General features: G+C 42.6%; 1 protein-coding gene across 1 annotated transcript in view; it reads left to right on the top strand.

Moving 5' to 3' along the window:
- The window catches only part of camta2 (calmodulin binding transcription activator 2), a 30,823-nt gene extending 9,405 nt beyond the window's left edge, over positions 1-21,418 (top strand). The window contains 17 exon segments of the mRNA XM_025904192.1: positions 1-176; positions 299-949; positions 3,013-3,139; positions 3,233-3,367; positions 7,409-7,575; positions 12,987-13,174; positions 13,250-13,328; positions 13,767-14,034; positions 14,117-14,332; positions 14,410-14,612; positions 14,714-14,895; positions 14,981-15,185; positions 15,680-15,751; positions 15,855-15,875; positions 16,698-16,891; positions 18,717-18,791; positions 18,871-21,418. Coding sequence (XP_025759977.1) covers positions 1-176; positions 299-949; positions 3,013-3,139; positions 3,233-3,367; positions 7,409-7,575; positions 12,987-13,174; positions 13,250-13,328; positions 13,767-14,034; positions 14,117-14,332; positions 14,410-14,612; positions 14,714-14,895; positions 14,981-15,185; positions 15,680-15,751; positions 15,855-15,875; positions 16,698-16,891; positions 18,717-18,791; positions 18,871-18,925 — 3,014 coding nt within the window. The 3' untranslated portion in view covers positions 18,926-21,418.
- The last annotated feature ends 640 nt before the right edge of the window (positions 21,419-22,058 follow it).

Genomic DNA, 22,058 nt, shown 5'->3' with positions numbered 1-22,058 from the left:
TGTCTCCCACGTCCACTGTGGCCCCGCCCCTGCTGCCGCTCTGCTTGGAGCTCGGAGCTCTGGGGGAGTCGGAGGCAGTGAGGGAGGATGCCGAAGAAGAGGTGAAGGACAGGAGAGGGGAAGATGATGATGATGATGAAGGAAGTGCTCCTCCCTCTAAACTCGCTCTCCTGCAGGTGAGTATGTGCTCGATCTATTTCTTTTTAAAAAGTGTCCTTCAGTGGGGGACTATTTCCTGTAGCAGAAGCTTGTAACCCTCCACCTACATCAACACCCTTTTTATTTCTGTGCCTTCCAGACAAACCATGCCTCCTCCAGCTTGGCACCACGGCAACAGACAATTAGCAGTTCTGCCTCCCTGCTCCTGGTGTGTCAGAGTTCGGCGACCCAGGCCTGCCAGCCGGCCAATCAGACTTACCGACAGGCTGACGAGCATCAGCATCCGTTAAACCCCGGGCAACACTCCAGTCCAACCCCAGCTCAGACATCCCGTCAGCCCTTGATGCTGCAGCAGCAGTCTTCAATATTTGCCAACAGTGACGCTAACATGGACTCCACACCTGCTGCTGTTGCCATGGATACTGCTATCCAGGTGAAAGAGGAGAGCAGGCGGGGCTCCGACTCTGAGGACACCTGCATGAACACTCAGCTGGAGGAGGAGGCGGAGCCCTGTGAGCGGGGAGGGGAGGAGCTTGACATCTCCTTTGACAGTCAGTTTCCTGACCTCATCTCTGATCTCATGACAGAGGAGGCCAATCCTGTCGCGGCTCATTGCGCTGCCGTCTCCGCCGTGCCAAGCCCTGCCGTGTTTCCGGCAGGAGTCCGCTATGTCGTTCCTCCCCAGCCCTCCCCTTCCTCCTCCTTTCTCCCTTTTCCTCACCCGCTGCCCGCCTCGTCCACACGCCTCGCCTCCATCACAGACTTCTCCCCGGAGTGGTCGTACCCTGAGGTAATCAGTCGCCAATAAATCAGCTTCACAGTCGAGCAATCAGTCAATAGAAAATCAGATCGGGATATTGATCAGACGAGTCAGTGATTGATACTCTAAGCTTCTTACTCAGGCAGGGTGGAGTTCAGCTGCTCGTACACAAGAGGGCAGCAGAGTCCAACAGCTGATTCAGACCAGTCTTTACCTTCACTGTAGTCATTGTCATTATTTATCGTCATCAGTGAGGTTTTATTGATTTAACTGGGTAAAAGTCAGAAGATTGAACCTGATGTCTATAAAACTACATGATGCATCGATGCAGCTGACTGTGATTGGCCTGTTCACTATGGTCAGACCCTCCTGCTGCTTCTTGTGGTGTTGGACACTTGTACAGGCCACGTTGTACATTTATCACAGAAGTACAAATCACACATCATAAGCCACCCCCAGAGAGAGAGCTCAGGAATTCAAGGCTCCCTCGTGGCATGATGATTTCTTTGTGTTCTTACTCGTCTCTCAATTGAAAAATGTTTTTTGTTTCATTCTTTCTAACTGAGGGAAAGATGGCACAACAACGTCTGCAACCAAAAACCTGCATAGGATTTTTTGACTGTTTCGTAATTAATTAATTAAGCATAAACTGAAATTTTTAAACTTAAATCTGAGTCAAAAAACCATAATAATTTCTTACATTAACCCTCTGGGGTCTACGGACACTCCGGTGCGTCACATGACCAATTTGACCAGCTACAAGATGCAGTGACCCAGAGTCTCCATTTCAAATTGGGTAGAAAGGGAGGACTTCAAACTATATACCAGTTTTTAAATTGTGCCGATGGGCCAAGTAAAACCAGAGTTATGATTAAAAATAATAACAATAATAATAATACTAGATTTAAATGGTTATATAAAAAACGCCTGAGACCTTGGCTGCATTTGTAGGTAAATAGTACCATATGACTTTGTTATTTGCAAAACTTGCGCATAATTTTTAGAAATGTACAATTTCTATTTGCACTTCAAGTTATGAAAATGATTCGTTAAACAAGTATGTGGTTTTTACAGTAAAAAATATAACTTTTTTCTACTCGAATTTAACATTTTTTGTCTGAATTTAGATCAATTGTGATAATATAGTTTGTCAAAATGAAAAAATAACTCCAATTTCAGATATTTGAGGTTGTGCTGAAAATAGTGATACCAGAGAAGGCAAGATAAATGGTTTTTAAAGGTGAAATAGAGAGGTAAAATCAAAAGTAGTCAGAAACGGCCAATTATACCCTGGACCCCAGAGGGTTAATTAAATATTTTTAAGAGGGAGACTCAAGAGAAATGTGTTGAATTGAAGGGGGTCAGTACGGTGGGTTAGGTGGTGCGAGGAGCTCAGATGATCATGTCCCGACAGGTGTATTTTGCGCATAGTGAAAGGTAAGCTATCTCAGAAAAATTATGCGTAGTTAATTGTAATAAAATATTAATTTTGAATATTTTTTTCATCGCGGTTGTGTTTTTGTTTGTTTTTTTCAATGCAAACTCTTTATGGGTTGCAAAAAACCTGTACGTGATGGAGGGAACACAACTTTCAATTTATCCAAGATTAGACGTGACAAAAAAGATGGAAATTTTTGCTGGATGTAATTAAACAGATTGTCGTCGCCCTGCTGAGTTGGTGGTGTTGGCACCCAAGTTTGTGAACGCGATAATTCAACAGCAAAGTGATGTAGGATTTTGAAATCGTACCACAGGTGCTTCTACTAAGAGGCTGAGGGGTAGCAAACTTTTAACATCAGCTTAACCTCATCTTTAATAACAAACACTTCTTCTTGTGTACTTTGATCAGGAAACATGTTGATTGTTCTGTCTGTGGAGACAAAGTGTTGCGCAGAGTCAAATGCCAGGCAAGAGGTTGAAGATTTAAAAAGCTATTGTCAGAATTACAGATTTGTCATCCTCACGTCATACAGTATAAAAGGATAAAGTAACTGTGTGTGTTATTAAATACATAATAAATATTATGTATTTAAATACATGTCTATAAAGGTGTTTAAGTAATGACTCATTAGTCATCGTTGTGTCCTCTGCAGGGCGGAGTAAAGGTGCTGATAACAGGGCCATGGAGCGAGCCGTCGGGTCGGTATTCATGCGTGTTCGATCAGAGCACCGTCCCCGCCTCGCTGATCCAGCCCGGGGTGCTACGCTGCTACTGTCCTGGTACGCTCTCACAGATTTTCCTCTTCCAGCCTGACTATGCTGATTGAAATGGCGCGTGTGACCTGACAGACTCTCCCATCTCCTGTCTTTCAGCCCATGAGGCCGGCCTGGTCTGTCTGCAGGTCCTGGAGTCTGGAGGTTCGGTTTCTTCTTCGGTCCTGTTCGAGTACAGAGCAAGGAACGCCAGCTCTCTGCCCAGCTCTCAGCTCGACTGGCTCTCACTAGACGGTCAGATTTCCCTCTCTATGTCGCCACCTACACATGACAAATAATTAACGTGGAAGTGGGCTGAAAGAGAATTTAGAGATCCTGATATTTCAGACTTTGTACTGCCAAAAAACAAAAAACAGATGATGCTCGATATGTGTGAAGCTCAGGCATTATATGACAACCCCAACACAAGGCAGTCTGTATCAGTGAAATCAACCAATCAAAACCAAGCCTACAAAACATCAAAAAGTCAGTTCAGTCAAGTAAATTCTACCACACAAGCGGTTCAGAGGTCAGATACACTTCTTCAAAGCTCACTCCAGCCTCAAAACCAAACTTTCACTCAGTTTAGGCTGTTCCATAAATGATACAAAATTTTCCAAAATCCCAGTTTTGTTCTTATGATCCTGAAGAACAGCCACAAACCCACAGAAACCAACACAGAAGGACAAAAAGCAAACAGAAGTCAAGTATCTGGAAGTATTCTGGAAGATTATCCACCAGGCTAAGTGTCCCATCAGAGGTTAACCTCCTTAATCTTACTTATGAGGCGAAACCAGCCAAAATGTTAAAAATGTGAGGACCAACCAGTCTGTGGGCTACAGTATTTTTGTTGTTGATGGTCCTTATACCGCAATGGAAACTGTTCCAATATATAAAGAGCGTCCAATTTGTTAAGCAATCACATCCTCCCTACACACATGGTGTCATCACCATTACACTCCATCCAGTTGGTTATTTGGAGGACTGTATGGAAGTCTGTCTGAATATGTCGTTTGTTCTTGGATGAAAAATGATGTAAACTCTGAGTAGTAGAAAAAATCTAGTAGTAGAAGAAGTTTTAAATAAATTGTATCAGCATTTTGGGTTCAGTGTCTCTGTACTGTAGTGGTTTACACATTCGTCTAACATGTTCATGGGTTCATGTTTGACTCATGCAGTCAGGAACAAATTGCCTGTTAATCAGAATGTTGATGGTTTGAAAGCATTTAAAGGCTAAAGCACCAAAGTGCTGTATGAATGTGAAGTGTAGTTAGAAGGTTTACAGTGGAGGAACTACTGATCAGTGATCGGGATATTGATCAAACGAGTAAGTGATTGATACTCTGAGCTGCTCTGCTGCCGTCAGTGTGGGGTTCAGCTGCTCGTCCACAAGAGGGCAGCAGAGTCCAACAGCTGATTCAGACCAGTCCCTACCTTCAATGTAGTCATTGTCATTATTTATCATCATACAGTGAACTTTTATTTTAACTTGGTCTTTTTTTCTGTAACTTTGCGACCGTATGGCAAAGATTTAGTTTCACACTAAAGCTGCTTGGGATGGATATTCCATCCATCCACTGCCGCTTTATCCGGGGCCAGGTCGCAGGGGCAGCAGCCTAAGCAGAGAAGCCCAGACCTCCCTCTTCCCAGCCACCTCCTCTAGCTTATCCGGGGGAACACCAAGGCGTTCCCAGGCCAGCTGAGAGATATAATCTCTCCAGCGTGTCCTGGGTCTGCCCCGGGGCCTCCTCCCAGATATTCTAATATTTATTCCTAAATTAATTTACAGTCCTCACATCTGTCTGCTGCTGTGGAAAACATATGGCAGTATAGTGATACTTCCTATTAGGAAGTCTTTCATCAGTGACTCAAAGGAAATTTCCCCTTTGTTTTGTTTGTATTAATTAACGCTGCACTCACCGCTGTACGCTGACGTCCACCTCCTAAAGATATAACTGCATGTTACGTCGATGCAGCTGACTGCAATAGTCTAATTTTTATTGGGCCAGAAGTGACCAGGATATCAGCGAATGCTAGTTGCCTTAAAATCAGATCCATGCTAATCAGCACTGAGTAACATTTAAATAAAATCCTTGAATTTCACTCATTGAAATTAGAGCTTAGAATTCTTGGACAGTACATTTAACCACACAGCAGTCATATTATTTGTCAGATTATTGGATTTAAAAATGCTTCAAAAGGATCCCACAGCACAAGTTCTAGAGGCCCAGTACAGGTTTCCAATTAGCTGAGGTAAGGCCTAGCAGACAGCTAGCAGCTACAGCAACCTGTCAGAGATCACGCCCCTAATAATGAATTATCATAACTTTAACACCTGGCATATTTTAAAAAAACACCCTCTGTACATTTGTAGAAGCAAACAAACAAGATGGTATAATCTGAATAATAACTAGAGGATCAGTAATAGAGCCTTGTGGAACTCCATTCTGGGTTTTGTTTTTCTCTTTGATCTCTGTCGGTTCCTGCATCTAGAAAAACTCAGATTTTGGTTTAAAATACTTCAGGTCAGACATTTAAAGGCTGTTATATGCGTACTGCTGTTTTTCTGACACAGAGACATGCTGATTTCTACTGTGAAGTTGGACTTTTTAACACTTACACACTTGGGGGGGCCTCTGGTGGACATTAGTGGAACTGCAGCATCTTGTTTTCAGCTCGGTTGGTTGTTGTGGTCAGAGTGAGAGGGCAGCTGTCTGGCCTCAGCTGTCTGTCTGTTGAGGGTTTCCGTCTCACATTCAGGAATGTCACACAGTCAGTGGAGACACTCTATCAGCCTCCCCTCCCCACCCCTCCCCTTCCCTCTTTGTGGGTTTCCCAGCATGCCTTTCTGCAGTGTTTGGACGTCCTGCCTGCTCTCCCTCTCTCTCTCTCTCTGATCCTCGTACCGCCGCTCAGTCTGCCTCCTCATGGCATGCGTGTCTTTGTGCGTTGCTGCACACATAAGGATCCCGTGTAGACTTATCCTGTGACATCACAGCGTACCCAGCATGCTCCTCACCTGAAATCAGACGCCCACAGACAGACAGACGATGGACACTCGGCAGCAGGATGGTGCCGGTAGGACCAACCTAAGAGAGTGTGTGGGTTTTTTTTTTTTTTTTTTGATGTGATGGTTGTCATGGTTACATGGCTGCCCCGTAACCACGGCAACCACCCACAGTCATCAGAGAGGTAATTTTCTTTCCGTAAACCTGTATTGATTAAGTGTTTAATAACAGGAACAAACATGAGAGCTGCAGGTTGAAGTAACTGTTAAAAGTTTTACACGTTAAAATTGAAGCCACATCTCTCACGTTCTGTGATGCGTAACGCGTAAATATTTTAGACCTTAAACCTAGAAAACGTTAACTTTAATGTGCTGTCTGTCATTCTCTGAGGAGAGAATCCGAATCACTGCTTCTTCCTTAAGCATTGATCATCTCATCATTTCTGTTTGGATTTTAAACTCGGCACTGATTTTTTAGACTTTCCAAGCCGTCACAACCTTCAGGTCCCCGTCGCTGCCGCCCCGGCTGACGGAGTCCGAATCAGACGTCGTTTTCTTTGCGTTTGTGTCTCTTTGTTGGTGTTTTTGCTCATTAGCAGACGAAGGTCGATCCAGAGAAACGGGTAAAATAATCACAGCAGCTGTTAGAAAGCAGGGAGTCCCCTGTGTGTAAGAGTGTGTGTGTTGGGGGGGGTGTCCAGGTCACAGTGTATCAGGCTATATTAGGGACTCTGCTTTTATTTCCTTCACACACACTCGGTGTGCCAGGCGGCTGAGCGATTGAAGTCAGTCAGATAGTTTCCATGTGAGACACTATGTGTGTGTGTGTGTGTGTGTGTGTGTGTGTGTGTGAGTGATAAAGAGGTGCTCTTTAAAAAGTTATTTAGGAGCAGCCTCATGGTTAGAGCTGTCAACACACACGCAGTTTTCTGAGCTTCAGGTCTCCGATGATTGACGGTTTGTCCTTGTGCTGTTGAATTTGCAGCGGTTTACCAGAGATAACCCTTGATACCGGTGCATCATGGGAACTGTAGGACTCAGGAAGTCATCCTAGATGCAAGTTTTCTCACTCAGCAGCCCTGTTACTAACACCCCAGTGCAGTTTACGCTTCAGGAATAAGTGACGTCTGTTAGTGGAGACGACCTTCCAGAAATAAACCTATAAATATTGTAAAGTTTTGTTTCGCCATGCTAACGTCCTACAATGCAAAAAATCACCCCGCAGCACTGCGTCAGTAACTATAGATGATGGATGACAGGGTTTCACCCTCCGTGTTCTCTTACTGCAGATAATCAGTTCAGAATGTCCATTCTCGAGCGGCTGGAGCAGATGGAGCGCAGGATGGCGGAGATGGCCCGCGACAACAACCAACAGCAGCAACAACGGCAAAATCAACAGCAGCACGGCAGCCAGCTGGCCACGCCCCCTCCTCCTCCACCAGAGGACCACGAACAGGTGAGACTGCTGTTCACCATCTGAAAACCATTTGAAGTCACTTCATACCAAACTTTCCTGAAAGCGCCCCTTACCTACAATAAGTCACGATTGTGTTGAATTTCTGTCTCTGTGTGTTCGCTCCTCTCCTCAGTTTTATGGTTTTTATATAAAGGTTTCTGATTCTGCTGCAGCACCTCAAAATCAAACCTATTTCACTTCCTGGGACACATTCAGCCTAATTTAAACATTGAAAAAACTCCAGCTAACGGTCCACCTTTCTTTTAGTTTAAACAAGTGTTGGCACAATCTGATAATGATCACATTTAATAAACCATCCAATAATAAAACTGATCAGAGAGACGTCTACAGAAGTATGAAAAGACATTTAAATCAACAAGATATATTTCTGTTATTTCATAATAAAAATAACATTATTATTTTAATATATACATATTTATATATATATAATATATGCATTAATGTGTATATATATATTAGAGATGGACCGATCCGATATTACGTATCGGTATCGGTCCGATACTGACCTAAATTACTGGATCGGATATCGGCGAAAAATAAAAAATTTATTCCGATCCATTAAATATCAAAAAAGCACCTCACAAAACTTGCAACACGGCGTAACTCGGCTCATAACCGTAGCACGTTGCAGCAGTATGCCTCATGTGATAGAGCGGCTGTGTGTATTTGTAGCCTCGCTACCAAACCAGCATTTCATCTTCGAGGAAGTTATCCCAGAGAGAAGTAAAGCAAGTGTGTAAGTTCATCTCTGAATGTTTGTAAAGCATTCCCATGTTAAGCTTAACAACCGATATATGGAGCGACTGCCTCTCTCCCTCCCTCACCTTCCTGCCGCTACTTCAATCATGAAACTGCTTAACGATCAGCTGATCGGCTTTTCTGTCTCGAGTCCGTCTCTCTTCTTTGTATTTGGCCCACTTCGCGCCAGAAAGAGGAAACCAGCGGCTGAACAACAGCAGCACGTTTAAGCTTGATAAGCTGTTGTTAGAATGTATTTAATATTACTTTCTACACCAGGATCCTTTTCTACGTAGCTGACGGCTGGTAACTGTGCAGGGGCGGATCTAGCAAAGTGCAGCCAGGGGGGCCGATAGGGCATTAACAGGGAAAAGGGGGCACAAAGACATACTTTTCTTTCTTATTCTCATTTAAAATGTCTAGCTTTTAATAAATAATTATCTGAATCTTACACCCAAAGTTTTAATCTGATGTAAAATGTATAGAAGTCCATTACTGTATATAGTAACTGTTAAGTCTAATATACCCTAGGAAGCTATAGTGCTTTTTCCTTTGGGAAGGTACCGTCTGTGAATTCTGCAATTGTGTAGAAGAAAGATTTTGAATCTATTTAATTATTCTTGAAAAATAATTTGTTTCTGTGCATTTTTTTTCACCCTGCATCAAATTAAAGTTGATTACATCGATTAAGCATCATGAGGTGGAGGGTGGGGGGTTCCCTATTTTTTTTTTTTTTTTTTTTGCTGGGAGTTGACAACCCTATTAGTTAGGTTGCTTAATATTTCTGCTAAGTACTCTTTAAAATACCAGAATAGGGAGGATGGAGTAGGTTTAAGTTTATTAGATTGATCAGTATTGCTGAACTATGAAATATTTTGGGTGCAGTGTATTTTTTACACACAGGTATAACAGAATAGCTTTAGTGTTGTTGTTTATTTAAACTTGAGTATGAACTTATACAAAATGCAGCAAGATATTAAAAAAAACAGTTTTATTGATTAAAAAACACAATATCGGATTCATATCGGTATCGGCAGATATCCAAATTTATGATATCGGTATCGGTATCGGACATAAAAAAGTGGTATCGTGCCATCTCTAATATATATATGTGTGTGTGTATATGTACATATATATATATATATATATATATGTATATATATATATATATATATATATATATATATATATATAAAAACTATTAAACATCCATGAAAGCAGGTCAATAAATACTCTTTTAAGAAGAGATTTAAAAAGTCAGTAAAGAGGTTTTGATCTCAGTGGGTGGACTGCTCTGAATGTAAACGCCTGCTGATCTTTGTTTACTCACATTCACCGAGCGTTAAGAGGTTCTTAATGAACTTCAGAGCAAAGCCATCCATTAATAAGATCGGTGAAGGGAGCTCTGATGCTGGCGTAGAATCATGGTGGGAAAAATTAAATGCACTTGTGAAGTTGTGCAAAGCATTAGCAGATAACAATGATCCGATTCTGAGCACATTTTAAATAAAGAGAACCGAGATGAACACTTTAACACAGCTTCTTATGTTTGTTCCATGAACTGAGCCTACTGTAGGTCAGAGCGGACGCCGTGTTTATCATCGCTGAGCTTTTAGAAAGTGTTGAGCACCCAGCGTTTGCTATCACTGAAGCAGGTGAGCAAACTGTCGAGGCTGACAGGGGAACTTAGAGCTGTGTGTCATCTGCATAGCTGCAGTGGGCGGTATCACATCTAAGAGTGGTCTGGCTGAGAAAAATCATACATATATATATATAGAAAACAAAAGTGGGCCAAGGATAGAGCCCTGAGGAAGCCATAATTAAAATTAACAGCAGAGGAAATGGAGTGGATGTTAATGGATAACTAACAGCACCATTAATTTACTTCAATTTTTATTTATCTAGCACCAAATCACAACAGGGGTCACCTTTATAGTGTAAGGTATGGATGATGTCTGTGTAAGAAAGCTGTAAAACTGAACTGCAGGTAACAATTCAGTCTTGTGACGCCGTCTGTTCTTCAGAAAAAATACAATGAAAAGTCCTTATTTTCACATCTTTCATTTGGTCCCCGTACACTCAGGTCATTCAAAGTAGCAACCTGAAGCCAGGAGCTAAACAACAACAATCAAAACCACCATGAAGTAACCGAAAACTTACTACACAGAGTAAAAGATGACAAATGAAGCTCGATTCTGAAAGCAGTAACAGTTCAGCTGAACTTTTAATTTGAAATTCACTAAGACTGAAACTTGGATGGATCCTCCTCTAAACTGATCAAACTGCAGCAGAGGCCTCGCAGCGAGCGCGTACAGCTGGATCCTGTGAAGAACAAACGGCGTGACCTCTGCTGAACCTCCCTCCGCCCCCCTCGCCCTCCCTCTGATGTCATGGGAATTTGGCAGACGCCGCGGTCAAGTTAAAATAGCCTCGCTGTGACAGAGAGACACTTGACCTTAACTGAAACAATCTGCTGTTGTCTTGAGAAAGAAGAGCTGCTCAGGGAGGCCCCGTTAACCCTCTCATACCCGGGCTATTACGCAGCTGTGCACATCGGTCAGTCAGCTGTGCACAAACAGATGTTTGTGTGTGTCCACGCTCAGAATGGTGGCACTTGGATTTAACTCTGCTGGCTTTTCCACTGATCGAGAAAATTAAAAATCACATTGTCTGAGCAGCTGGACACAGCAACTAATCTACACTGAACTGTGCTAAAGGAGCTTCACCAGCAACCTAAACCCCTAACGAGCAACATAAAGCGCAACTTTAAGCTTTTAACTGGAGCTTTAATGCCTAAACAGTAACTTGAAGAGCAACTTTCATCCAAAGGGTTACTTTGAAACATTAACAACACCCTTAATCCTTAAAGCTTTAACAGTAACTTTATCGCTTAATGATCAGCTTTTATTCCTAACAGAAAAAATTAAAGAAAAAATTAAAACCGCTTGGACACTGCTAGCACAGGGCGCCCACAGACACGCAAAGCAGGAGATGAAGCATGGCTGAATATGTTTCCAAACCAACTTCATTCTAAGCCAAAGACTAGAAAATATGGTGAAGCATATCTTCCCTTTGGTTTCACCTGCACAAGTGCCAGGGTAGGTCTCCCCTGCAGAATGGCTTTTCCCTGCGTCGGGAGCAGCACTGAGCTCTCCAAATCACAAACAAACAGTATCCCACATTCTTGATTTTTAGTTCATAGCACACTTATTATAATGACTAACTACTAACTAACTAGATGTTAGCTGTTTATACAGTAAAGTTACAGTGGGATACAAGTAATATCAGGCTGACCCTGCCACAATTTGTTCCCCCGGTTCAAATCACGGACAAACAGTTGTTTATCTTTTTAAACCCATTTTTGCACAGAGAGGCACTTTTTGAAAAATGTATTGATAGCAATGTTGAATATTATGGGGCCTAGCAAAAAAAGGGAAACCTTTATACTTAAAGAGCAACTTTCATTGATTAAAACCAACTTTTAACCTTTAACAGCAACTTTAATGCATAGACAGAAACTTCACGAGCAGCTTCAGCAACCTGAATACTTAAAGAGCTGCTTAAAAAGCAACTTTATTCCATAAGGAACAAATGAAAGAGCAGCTTGAAACCTTTAACAACAGCTCAGCTCAAACAGCTGCTTTAAAACTAACTTCAGTCCTTAAAGACAAAATTAAAGTTAACAGGCTTAAAGTGGATTAAACTAGAAGTGGATTAAAGTCGTCCTTTAACACTAATCCTTTATTGCTTAAAGAGCACCTTCAGTACTTTCTCGGACTACAGAAACTAAGAGTGGCTTGTGAAGAACAACACTCAACTTTGGTGGCAACTTGAATCCTTCAAAAACAAAAAAAGCGCAGCTGAAATATTTGTGTATATGTATATATATATATGCATAAAGTTAAAGAGCGATGCCTTAAAGATGAAATTCAAGGGCAGCTTCCATACCAAAAGAACAACTTTAAAAGCAACTCTAGCAACTTAAAGGCATTTATTTTTCCTTAAACCTTTCATAGAATGAGTCAGAGTAACTTATCCACCAGGAGCGTCAGAAAGAGACCCTTTGTGCAGTGTTTTAGCTCGATCGCGGCACTTTTGCAGACCTAGAGTCTTTGATTGCTGACCTGAGCGATCGTAGTCAATCAGCCTGGAAACGTCACTTTGAATTAAAATAAAAATGTTGAGCGTAAACTGGAGACCGCAGAGTTTATTTACTGCGCGGGTTAGCGTGCGGTTAGAACGGTGTTAGCATGGTGTTGGTGCTGCAGCTGTCCGAGAGCCTGATGGATGACTGACAGCTGGGTGGATCACAGAGACTCTCTCTCTCTCTCTCTCCCTTTCCGCCGTCAGTCATTTTTAGCCACGCTTGTCCTCACAGTTAGGGGAGGGGGAGGTGTGCATGCCTGGGTGAGTCGCAGGGAAAACTGGAGGGGAGGGAGGAGGGTATGAATGTAATGTTTCCTACCAGCTGGAGGAGAAGGAGGTGATTTATAAACTATCATTTATCAAGCTAAAGGAGCTCCCCTGTGATTGGTCTAAAGTGTCACATGACCCTGTGAAGTCAGGTAGTAGGTGAGGTCAGAGCAGGTTAAAAAGGGCAAAGCTGACATTAAGCTGTCTGATCTGTGTGTGTGTGTGTGTGTGTGTGTCAGTCCTCTCAGTGGTTCGAGAGGAGGATTGTGGGAGTGTGCGAGCGGATGATGAGGGGCGGTCGGTGGTCAGGGGGAGGAGGAGGAGGAGAGAGGCTTCATCACTCCGTTCGTCACCGTGGCATGACGCTGCTCCACCTGGCTGCTGCACAGGGATACACACACCTGATCCACACACTCATACACTGGAGGTAAACACACACACACACATTCTCCTGTTACTGCTGTTGTTTTTGCTTTGTTAACATTGTTGTTGCTGTTCATAGGAATGTAAACAGCGACAGTCTGGACCTGGAACAGGAAGTCGATCCTCTGAATGTCGACCACTTCTCCTGCACGCCGCTGGTAAACACATGCACACACACACACATGTCAGTGGCCAGCGGGGTCAAAGTTCATTGTTCAATATTTGAAATTCGTACCAAGAAAAGGAACTTCTGCCTTAAAACAGCAAGTTTGATCCCCAAAGAGCAACTTGCATCCTGTTGTATTACTTGCTGTTGTATTGCTAACTGAGTTGCAGCTAAAGGTCAGTTTCATTTTCCAGCAGTAACGCAGTGAGCGTCATATGAGGAATGTAAAAGACAACTTCAACACTAAAAGAGTAACTTTAGTTTTTAACAAATGTTGAAGAGCAATCCTTAATCCATACAGAGTGAATTAAAGCAAATCTATTCACTTTTTGGATAAAGACCATCTTTCATCCTCATAAATGAAGTGTCAGAGTTGTCGCGCCAACATCTGGTTGCTGCTTCCCTCACCTCTGTGTCACGTGTATTCCAGATGTGGGCGTGTGCGCTGGGCCACCAGAGGGCGGCAGAGCTCCTCTACAGCTGGAACAGTCTGGCTCTGGGCATCCCTGATTCTCTGGGACGCTTGCCTCTTGCCGTTGCTCGCTCCCGAGGACACACTCGCCTCGCCACGGCGCTGGAGGAGCTGCACACGCAGCGCACGTTCGCTAACGTGATGTCCAGAGACGTGCACACGCCTCCAGCAGACACGCACACACCGCAGCCGCCACTGTCCCCTCTCTCCACCAGCCCAGATACAGGTAATGCTTACACCTGTTGCCCATCATGTGGCCTGAATCCATCTCTCTGATCGGCTGTAACAGTATGCACGCTTCCCAACAGGTCTGAGCTCCTCCAGCAGTCTTCCCTCCCCCAGTGACCCCTCCTCACCCTCCCCCAGCTCTGCTTACTCCAGTGGCCCCGCCCCCATGGAGACGTCGCCCTCTTCCCCTTCGTCTCCTTCCTCCTCTTCCTCACTATCTGTCTCCCCTCCCTCCCCCTCCTCCCTCCCTCTGGTGTCCATGTGGGGGGAGGAGACAAACACCGCTTTCAGCACAGGTAACATTAGCGTTCATTGATTTGTAATTCGCCAACGTGCCTGATGAGGTCACTGATCGTCAAATTCGATCTTGCAGGTTTGAACCCTGGTGGTTCCAGAGACTCCCCCCTTCACCTCATGGACTATGAGAGCGTCTCCGCCAGCCACGCTCAGTCATACATGCACACGGCAAGCAGGCGGCGGTCACACGCCACACTTGAGGAGCAGCTGCTGAGCTACAGCGAGAATGCTGAGAACGAAGGCGAGGAAGAGGCGTACCTGGAGGAGGAGGTGCTGCAGGTAGCAAAATTTAGTCCCTTAGTTTAGACCAGACTAATTTTTTAAATGTATTTAATGAAAAAAATGTCACTGTTGCTATGGTTACCATCCACACACAACAGGTTGACATGGCAACGCTAGCAGAGCAAATCATTGAGGCAACCCCAGAGCGAATCAAACAGGAGGATTTCCCCAGGGGGGCGGAGTCACCGCTCCGAGAAAGGTGGGACAACCCAGCCATACAGGACACCTGGCTGGCTACATACCTGGAAACGGTCGACACCCACGCACACTCCCCGCCCAGGTAAGCCCCGCCCCAAAAGATGCCAGAAAAGTGTAACCATTAGAACCAAACGCTGTCATGAGAATGTGTGCACATGTGCTTGCAGGCGGGTGTGCCCCCCCTCACCACTGAGTGCTTTAGCGCTCCAGAGGCTCCGCCCTCCCTCTTCTGCAGCATGGGCAGAATTCCTCAACGCCTCAGCCAATGGAAAGATGGAGCGAGATTTCGCCCTGCTGACGCTGACAGATGGCGAGCAGAGGGAGCTTTACGAGGCCGCCAGAATCATCCAGAACGCCTTCAGGAGATACAAGGTGCACATGGCGTTATGGGAAGTGAGGGAGCGAGCAATATTAGGGATAAAGGTTTCCTTCTAGTGCAGGGCGTTTAGTCTGTGTGTCCAAGAACACAGTTCAGTCCCGTAATCTAGTGTGGTAGTTCACTTCCTTCTCCCCCAGCTGAATTTGGTCATCCTAGTCTAATTCTCCAAAGTTGTGTTTTTTAACAAGGGCTGAACTGTTAACAAAGCATTTGGACCCATTCAGCACCAAAAATGTCTTTCTGTATTCTCCACTGCTCTTTATCAAATTTGTGTCTGCTAACAAAGAAAGAAATGCCCTCAGTATCTCAAACATCCACATCATATATGCAGGATGTCTGCAGTCAGATAAGCATACAAGAGGAAATACATCCTTCAGAGGTCACTATTTCATACCATCCATCTACTGTCATCTAGGTTTGGTTTATTTCACCTGTGTAGTGTGGCAGTTTATTCCCAGGAATTTTAGTATTTTTTCTTTATTTTCAGGGTCGGAGGTTAAAGGAGCAGCAGGACATGGCTGCGGCCGTCATCCAGAGATGCTACCGGAAATACAAACAGGTGTGTGTGTGTGCTGAGCTGTTTGAGTTTGTCTCGAGCTTCACTAACACTAAACTAACCTGCCATGTCTCTTTACCATCTCTCTCTCTCTTTCTCTGGCTAGCTAACATGGATAGCTCTGAAGGTAATATGGCTGACAGTAGACGTAGTGATGTGTAGTCAGTACATCGCCCTGTGTGTGTGTTGGTGTGTGGCTCACTGTTTAACGACAGCAGTCAGTAATGTATCCGTACTACATCGAGCTCATGATGTCACTTTATTTTAGGTCACTGTTCCAGTTTTTATTCGAGCTGGAACAGAGAGGCCCAAACCTGGGAAATTACATAAAATTGTTAAAGTAGGGCAACAGCTGTGCTTCACTGTCCAGCAATAAAATACTCAAAGATAACAACTTCATTGTCAAGTGACAAAGAAAAATAAAAAATTATCACCTTTGACAGTGTAAAACAGCAAATATGTTCCCTTCTCTTTTACTGGCAAAAGCAATGTGAGATAGTCCCAGACAGTTGATTATGTTCATCGAGACATTGAGTTCATAATGGGATAAACTTTTACTATTACGGTGAAAGTAAAACTGAGATTAAATCGAGTTCATGTCCTACATGAACATCTTAAAAAACATTGTTAAACTCTGTTCAGAGGTTAAATGGATCAGGGCGAAATGCCAAACAGAAAACGAGTGCTGTCAGCATTAATTGCGTTAAAATGATGTTAACGCCATAACCGCATTAATGCGGCAAATCTCTGTTAGCAAGTTGACGCTGACAGCACTAAGTAAAACTAAAGGAAAGTCAGATTTATAAAGAGTCCTGGACCGAGGTACGGTATTTGAGGTTCACCAGAGTGACAACATCAAACAGAAAACGGATGATGGATCATCTCTCCGTCAGTTTCTCTGAACACTATTTCTTCTGTACGAGCTCTAACACTCTGTTTGCCCCCTCAGTATGCTCTCTATAAGAAGATGACCCAGGCAGCCATCTTGATCCAGTCCAAGTTCAGGTCGTACTACGAGCAGAAGCGTTTCCAGCAGAGCCGGCGGGCCGCCGTCCTCATCCAGCAGTACTACCGCAGCTACAAGGAGTATGAGAGGCTCAAACAGGCACCAAGAGGCACTGCCACCCACAACCCCAAGATCAAGTAAGACCTTATCACTCCTGAAACAAGCTAATAAACCTGGTGGGAAAAAAGTTCTGATGGCATGGAAACAAGATTAATTTCTGCCCACAAAAAATAATGTAGTAATGACAAGTTAAGACAGTGTCTTCTTCCATACTCTTAAGTATAATATTTTCCTAAAAGGAAAAAAAGTTTCATTCTGATTACAAATTGTTCCCTCAAGAAAACAAGGAAATTTTTTATCTTTTCCCACAAGATAAAAGTTTGTTCTCTCAAGACAATAAACGAGTTTCTCCTTGTTCCTTCTGAATATGAATTTGTTCCTTCAAGAAATACAACTTAGCCCTTAAATAAATAATTCTTTAAAACAGGTTAATAACTTGTTCAGTCAAGATAACTTTTTCCTTCAAAAAGGTAATTTGTTCCCTCAGAATAAAAACTTGAGGGAACAACTTGTTGTCTTCTTACTGTCGTCTACAGAAAAATAATTTGTTTTCCCACAACATAGTAATTTGTTCACTCAAAAGATAACTTGTTCCTTAAAGAAGATCATGATAATAACTTGCTCCTTTGGGATATTAACCAACATGTTGAACATCTTGTGGACATATGTTGTTAACTTGTTTCACACAAGAAAATCACTTTTTTCTCAACTTCCCTAAATATTGTAAAATATTCCCTCTAGATGGTAACTGGTAATTTTTTACCTCAAGGTAAAAACTGCTTCTCTCAGAATAATCTCTTTCTTGTACCCTCAAGATAATAATTAGCTTCCCTCAGTATCACAACTTGTTCCCTTAGGATAATAAAATAACCATCATGATAACTTGTTGCTTTAGAATATTAGCCCACATGTTAAATACCTTGTGGGTATAATTATTAACTTGTTTCACACAAGAAAATAACTTTCAAAATCTCTAAATATAATCACTTGTTCCCAACTGGTTTCCTTCAGGATTATCAAGTTATTATCTTGACAATAACTTTATTAACCTTTTCACACGAGATAATAACTTGTTCCCCCAAGTTTATCTCTTGTTCATGCAATGAACAACATCTTTCAACTTGACAGAACAACTTGTTCTGTCAGGAGAAGATCAGTTGCTGTGCTGCTTTCATGTCCAACAATGAAGCTTAATGTAAAAGTTCTCTTTAAATTAGCCTCTGCAGTGAAACACAGATTTAGTTCCTCAGTTTTAAGTAAGTCCAATTTATTAATATAGCACTTTTTAAGAAAATAATGTATTACAAAGTGCTTTACAGGGAACTTAAGTTATGTTGTTTTTGTGTGATGTATTTTTAAGGCCATGAAAGTAAGAGTGAGGATTTTAAATTGATATCTGTAGCTAACCACAAGCCATTGCAACTAACAGTGGAGTGATATGTGAGAATTTGAGTGTGAGTTGAAAGCCTTGCAGGAACCCGTATCCGCGGCCATCAGAAGGGCATTTGTGACTTTAAGGAGAGCTGTTCCTGTGGAGTGTAACTTCCTGAAACCTGACTGAAAGTTATCAAGAATATTATGCGTCTCAAGTGCCTTACTTACTTGTGACCAAACTGCTTTTTCTAATATTTCTGTAATGATGGGAAGTTTCGAGATGGGTCTGTAGCTTGTCTGTAGTGTGGTGTGTAGTTCTTAGCAGAGGTTGAATATCTGCTGTTTAGAGCACCTGGCTAAAGAGCCAGAGAGCAGAGAATAATTGATCAAAGTGACCGCCCAATGGCACCAAAAACTAGGCAAAGACAAGGGTTTCGTTTGAGTTAGTGATCCGGATAGATCTCTTAAGTTGTGAGGTTTAGAGACACACACTGATCACAGATATTTTCTTTTCTCGTTGTCATTAAGGGGGTCGTTTCTGACAAAGAAACAGGACCAGGCAGCCCGCAAGATCATGAGGTTTCTGCGGCGCTGCAGACACAGGTAACAGAAGGAGGAATTTTAAAATAATAATCATATTTTCTCTGTCAGCTCGAATTGAGTTTTAAATATATTTTTACAGGATCAAAGAGCTGAAACAGACGAGGGAGCTGGAGAGGAGAGGACTGACCACCTAAACCATTTTAACCTTTTTTCCTCTCCAGCGGAGAGAGGGATGATGGCGGGAACGAGAAAGTTCAGCAGGTTTAGTTTGATGTATACAAAGAGAAAAACCAAACGAGGAAACGACAGATGGAGAGAAAGGACAGTGACGGAGAGATGCCTTACCCCACGCCAACTCTATCTATCTACTGATCTATCTATCTACCAATCTATCTATCTATCGATCTATGTCTTCTCTCCTGTTGAATGTAGCTGTCTGTCTGCAGCTTGAAGCGCTCCGTTCGAAAGCAGCTCAGCCTACGTGGGCTCGCTTCTTTGCCCTGAGCAGTGTCTTGTAGTGAGATTCTGGCAGTCTTTTCTTACGCCTCATCTGACAGGACAATCATTGAGCTTTCAGTCTATATTTACAAACTGAAGATGATATCAGGAATTGAACTGATCAGTGACAGAAAAAAATGAACTGTTTTTGTAATAAAATAAATCAAGCTTTTTTTTTAGTAAAAACAGAAAAAAAAAATCCTCAGATTAATTGCTGAGGAAACGTATCCCTGTTAATATTGACCGCACTGCATTTGTTTACCTTTCTATTTATTTATTGATTATTTTCAGTAAAGTGCGGTGAATAAAAACCTTGAGTCAAAACTGCTTCCTGACACTGCCAGATTGAAATTCATCCTCTATCAGGTGCTTCTTCCAACAGATCTGCAGTTTGATTTTTCCTTTCCATAACAATCAACAGCAGATGAGTCCGAGACATGGACCTGAAGTTAAGGAAGAGCGCATTGTTTTCACAAGGAAGCACAGTGAGAAAGGTGCCTCCTGGGAGGCACAGCTCAGGGCACAGTGAGCCCACATCCAAGTGTTTTTTCTTTTGTTTTTTGTCCCATAATTCACTGCTGTTTGTCATTTTGGGGTTTTTTTTATATGAGGGATCGAAGGGACGTGTGAATGTTTGATTTCTGCTGCAGCACTTTTGAATGGAGCTCTGCTTCTTTTGAAATGTACATGATTCTATCAAAGCTACTTATAAATATATTTAAACACAGCCACATATAGAAACATATATAAATATATATATATTCTAACGTTGGACTTTATAGATGCTCTGGATGTTTTTATTTATTACAGCATGAACTGTTCATGTGAGTGAATGTGTGAGTGTGAGTTCTGCACAGACTGTGAGGTCGAGTCTTAATAATCCCACCCCCCCAGCCGACGGAAGCTTTCCCCGAACCCTGACCTCTGACCTCAGTCAGATGCTGATTTTTCTGTTTTAGTGAGAAGATCTGATCAGAAAACAGATAATTAAACAGCTTGTTTATTGTTTACCTTAAGTACCTTAGAGATCTGGTTGTTGCTGCCTGATCTAAACCAGAAGCTCCATTTATTCTTCACATGTGCAAAAAGGGCTTCTTCCTGTTCCTGCCTTTCACAATAAAGGCTCTTAGTGTATCCACTTGCAGAAGATGGACATTGATAAAATGTACAGCAGATTGTAGAAACAAAATCAAATTTTATTTTCAGGTTTATTAGATCCTAAACAGAGAACAATTCTTTATATGTTAATCAGTATTCATGTTAGATTTATTTGGGAGTTTTTAAGGAACCCAAATCTCAGAGAGAAGTCTGCTCCAGGTTTAGGGAATAAAAAGTAGAGTAGATTTGTGGAACACAGAGTCTCATGTGGGGAAGTAGAACTTGCAATAAGTACTGCCACCAAGGGAGTGGAGGGATTCAGATCACTTTATAAAAAAAAAAAACTCCACAATTTCTCTGCTTCCTGTTTTGATGTCTGCGCGACACCTGTCAATTAAAAGAATGCAATGAGTGCTTTGCTCATGAAGCATCTGGATAAGACTTAAAGGGCCATCCATCCTTTATCTTCCATTTATCTGAATTCAGGCTGTGGTGGCAGGAGGCTCAGCAGGTATTCTGGATGTCCTTCCAGATGCTCAACACTGTCTAGTTTCCCCCAGGATTCTCCTCCCAGTTGAGCGATAAACCTTTAAGTAAGATAGCAACACAGATGCAGGTAGTAAGATGTGTGTGGGGTTTTTGGGGTTTTTTTTTTTAATGATTATTATTAATGGTACTTTGAACTTTTAAGCACAGCCGCTTCCATTTGATCAAATCTCACTTTATTCTTCCTCTGATGAGGTCAGAGGTCAGATGGAGCTCCTTTCTCTTCCATATTTTAATCTGTGCAGCATTTTATTTCAGGGCAAAATTGAGGACAAAGTACTCTCCAAGTCCTGCTGTTTTTTTTTTTTGTTTTTTTTTAACGATGTGCTTTTCTTAGGCGGACACTGAAGCGCCCGAGCATGAGCTTTCATTACGACTTGTTTGCTCTCAGTTTGAGCTGAGATGAGGAAATCCTCCGTTTTTCTTCTTCAGCCATTGCAGTGAAGCTTTGCATGAGTTTGTATTGACTTGTTCTGCATTTTAAACCTTTAAGATTAAATCATTGTTGTATGATTCAGATGATTAAATCAACTGTTTGCTATTCGTCTCTGTTGTTTGGTTCCTTATTTTGATAACTGAACCAAAGAGGGGAAAGCCCTAATATATTTGTGATATTCTTCACCCATCTGTGTATTTCTGTATTAATGTGTAAATTAGATCCTAAAAGCTTTTAAAACAAAATTTAACCATTCCTAAAGGGAGTCAGTCCCTATAAACTCCAGTGTTAAGACTTTGCAGTCCAACTTCACAGCAGAAATGAACATGTTTACAGCCTGATACATAAAACTGCTCCCCTCTCTCCACACTTGTGAACAAGAGGCCAAAATACTTACTCTCCTACACTTGGGACAGTAACTTGTCCCTGACCCGAAGTGGGATCTTTGCCCTTTTCCATCTGAGGACCATGGACCGCTTCACAATCAACACTGTGTGCACTGGGTTATTTTTCATGAGTGATGCCAAAACCCAGTCATAGGATGACTGGCAAGAATGGTGGCAGACCTAACCGCTGGATCAGGGGCAGGCGGTGGAGCTCCATAAACAAACCCAACTGACTGCAGGACCAGGCCAAACACCGGACAAAACCACTGGAGGTTTGGTGTCTCTTGCCGACATTGCTTCCCCCTGCCCCCGGCAGTGACACTCCACCAGATGGACAAGGGATATGACCCCCAGCCTTCATGA

The sequence above is a fragment of the Oreochromis niloticus genome, linkage group LG3, assembly GCF_001858045.2.
Source record: "Oreochromis niloticus isolate F11D_XX linkage group LG3, O_niloticus_UMD_NMBU, whole genome shotgun sequence".
Classification (NCBI taxonomy): domain Eukaryota; kingdom Metazoa; phylum Chordata; class Actinopteri; order Cichliformes; family Cichlidae; genus Oreochromis; species Oreochromis niloticus.
The sequence above is the reverse complement of the archived record's forward strand: the minus strand, read 5'-3'. Positions and strand labels throughout refer to the sequence as shown.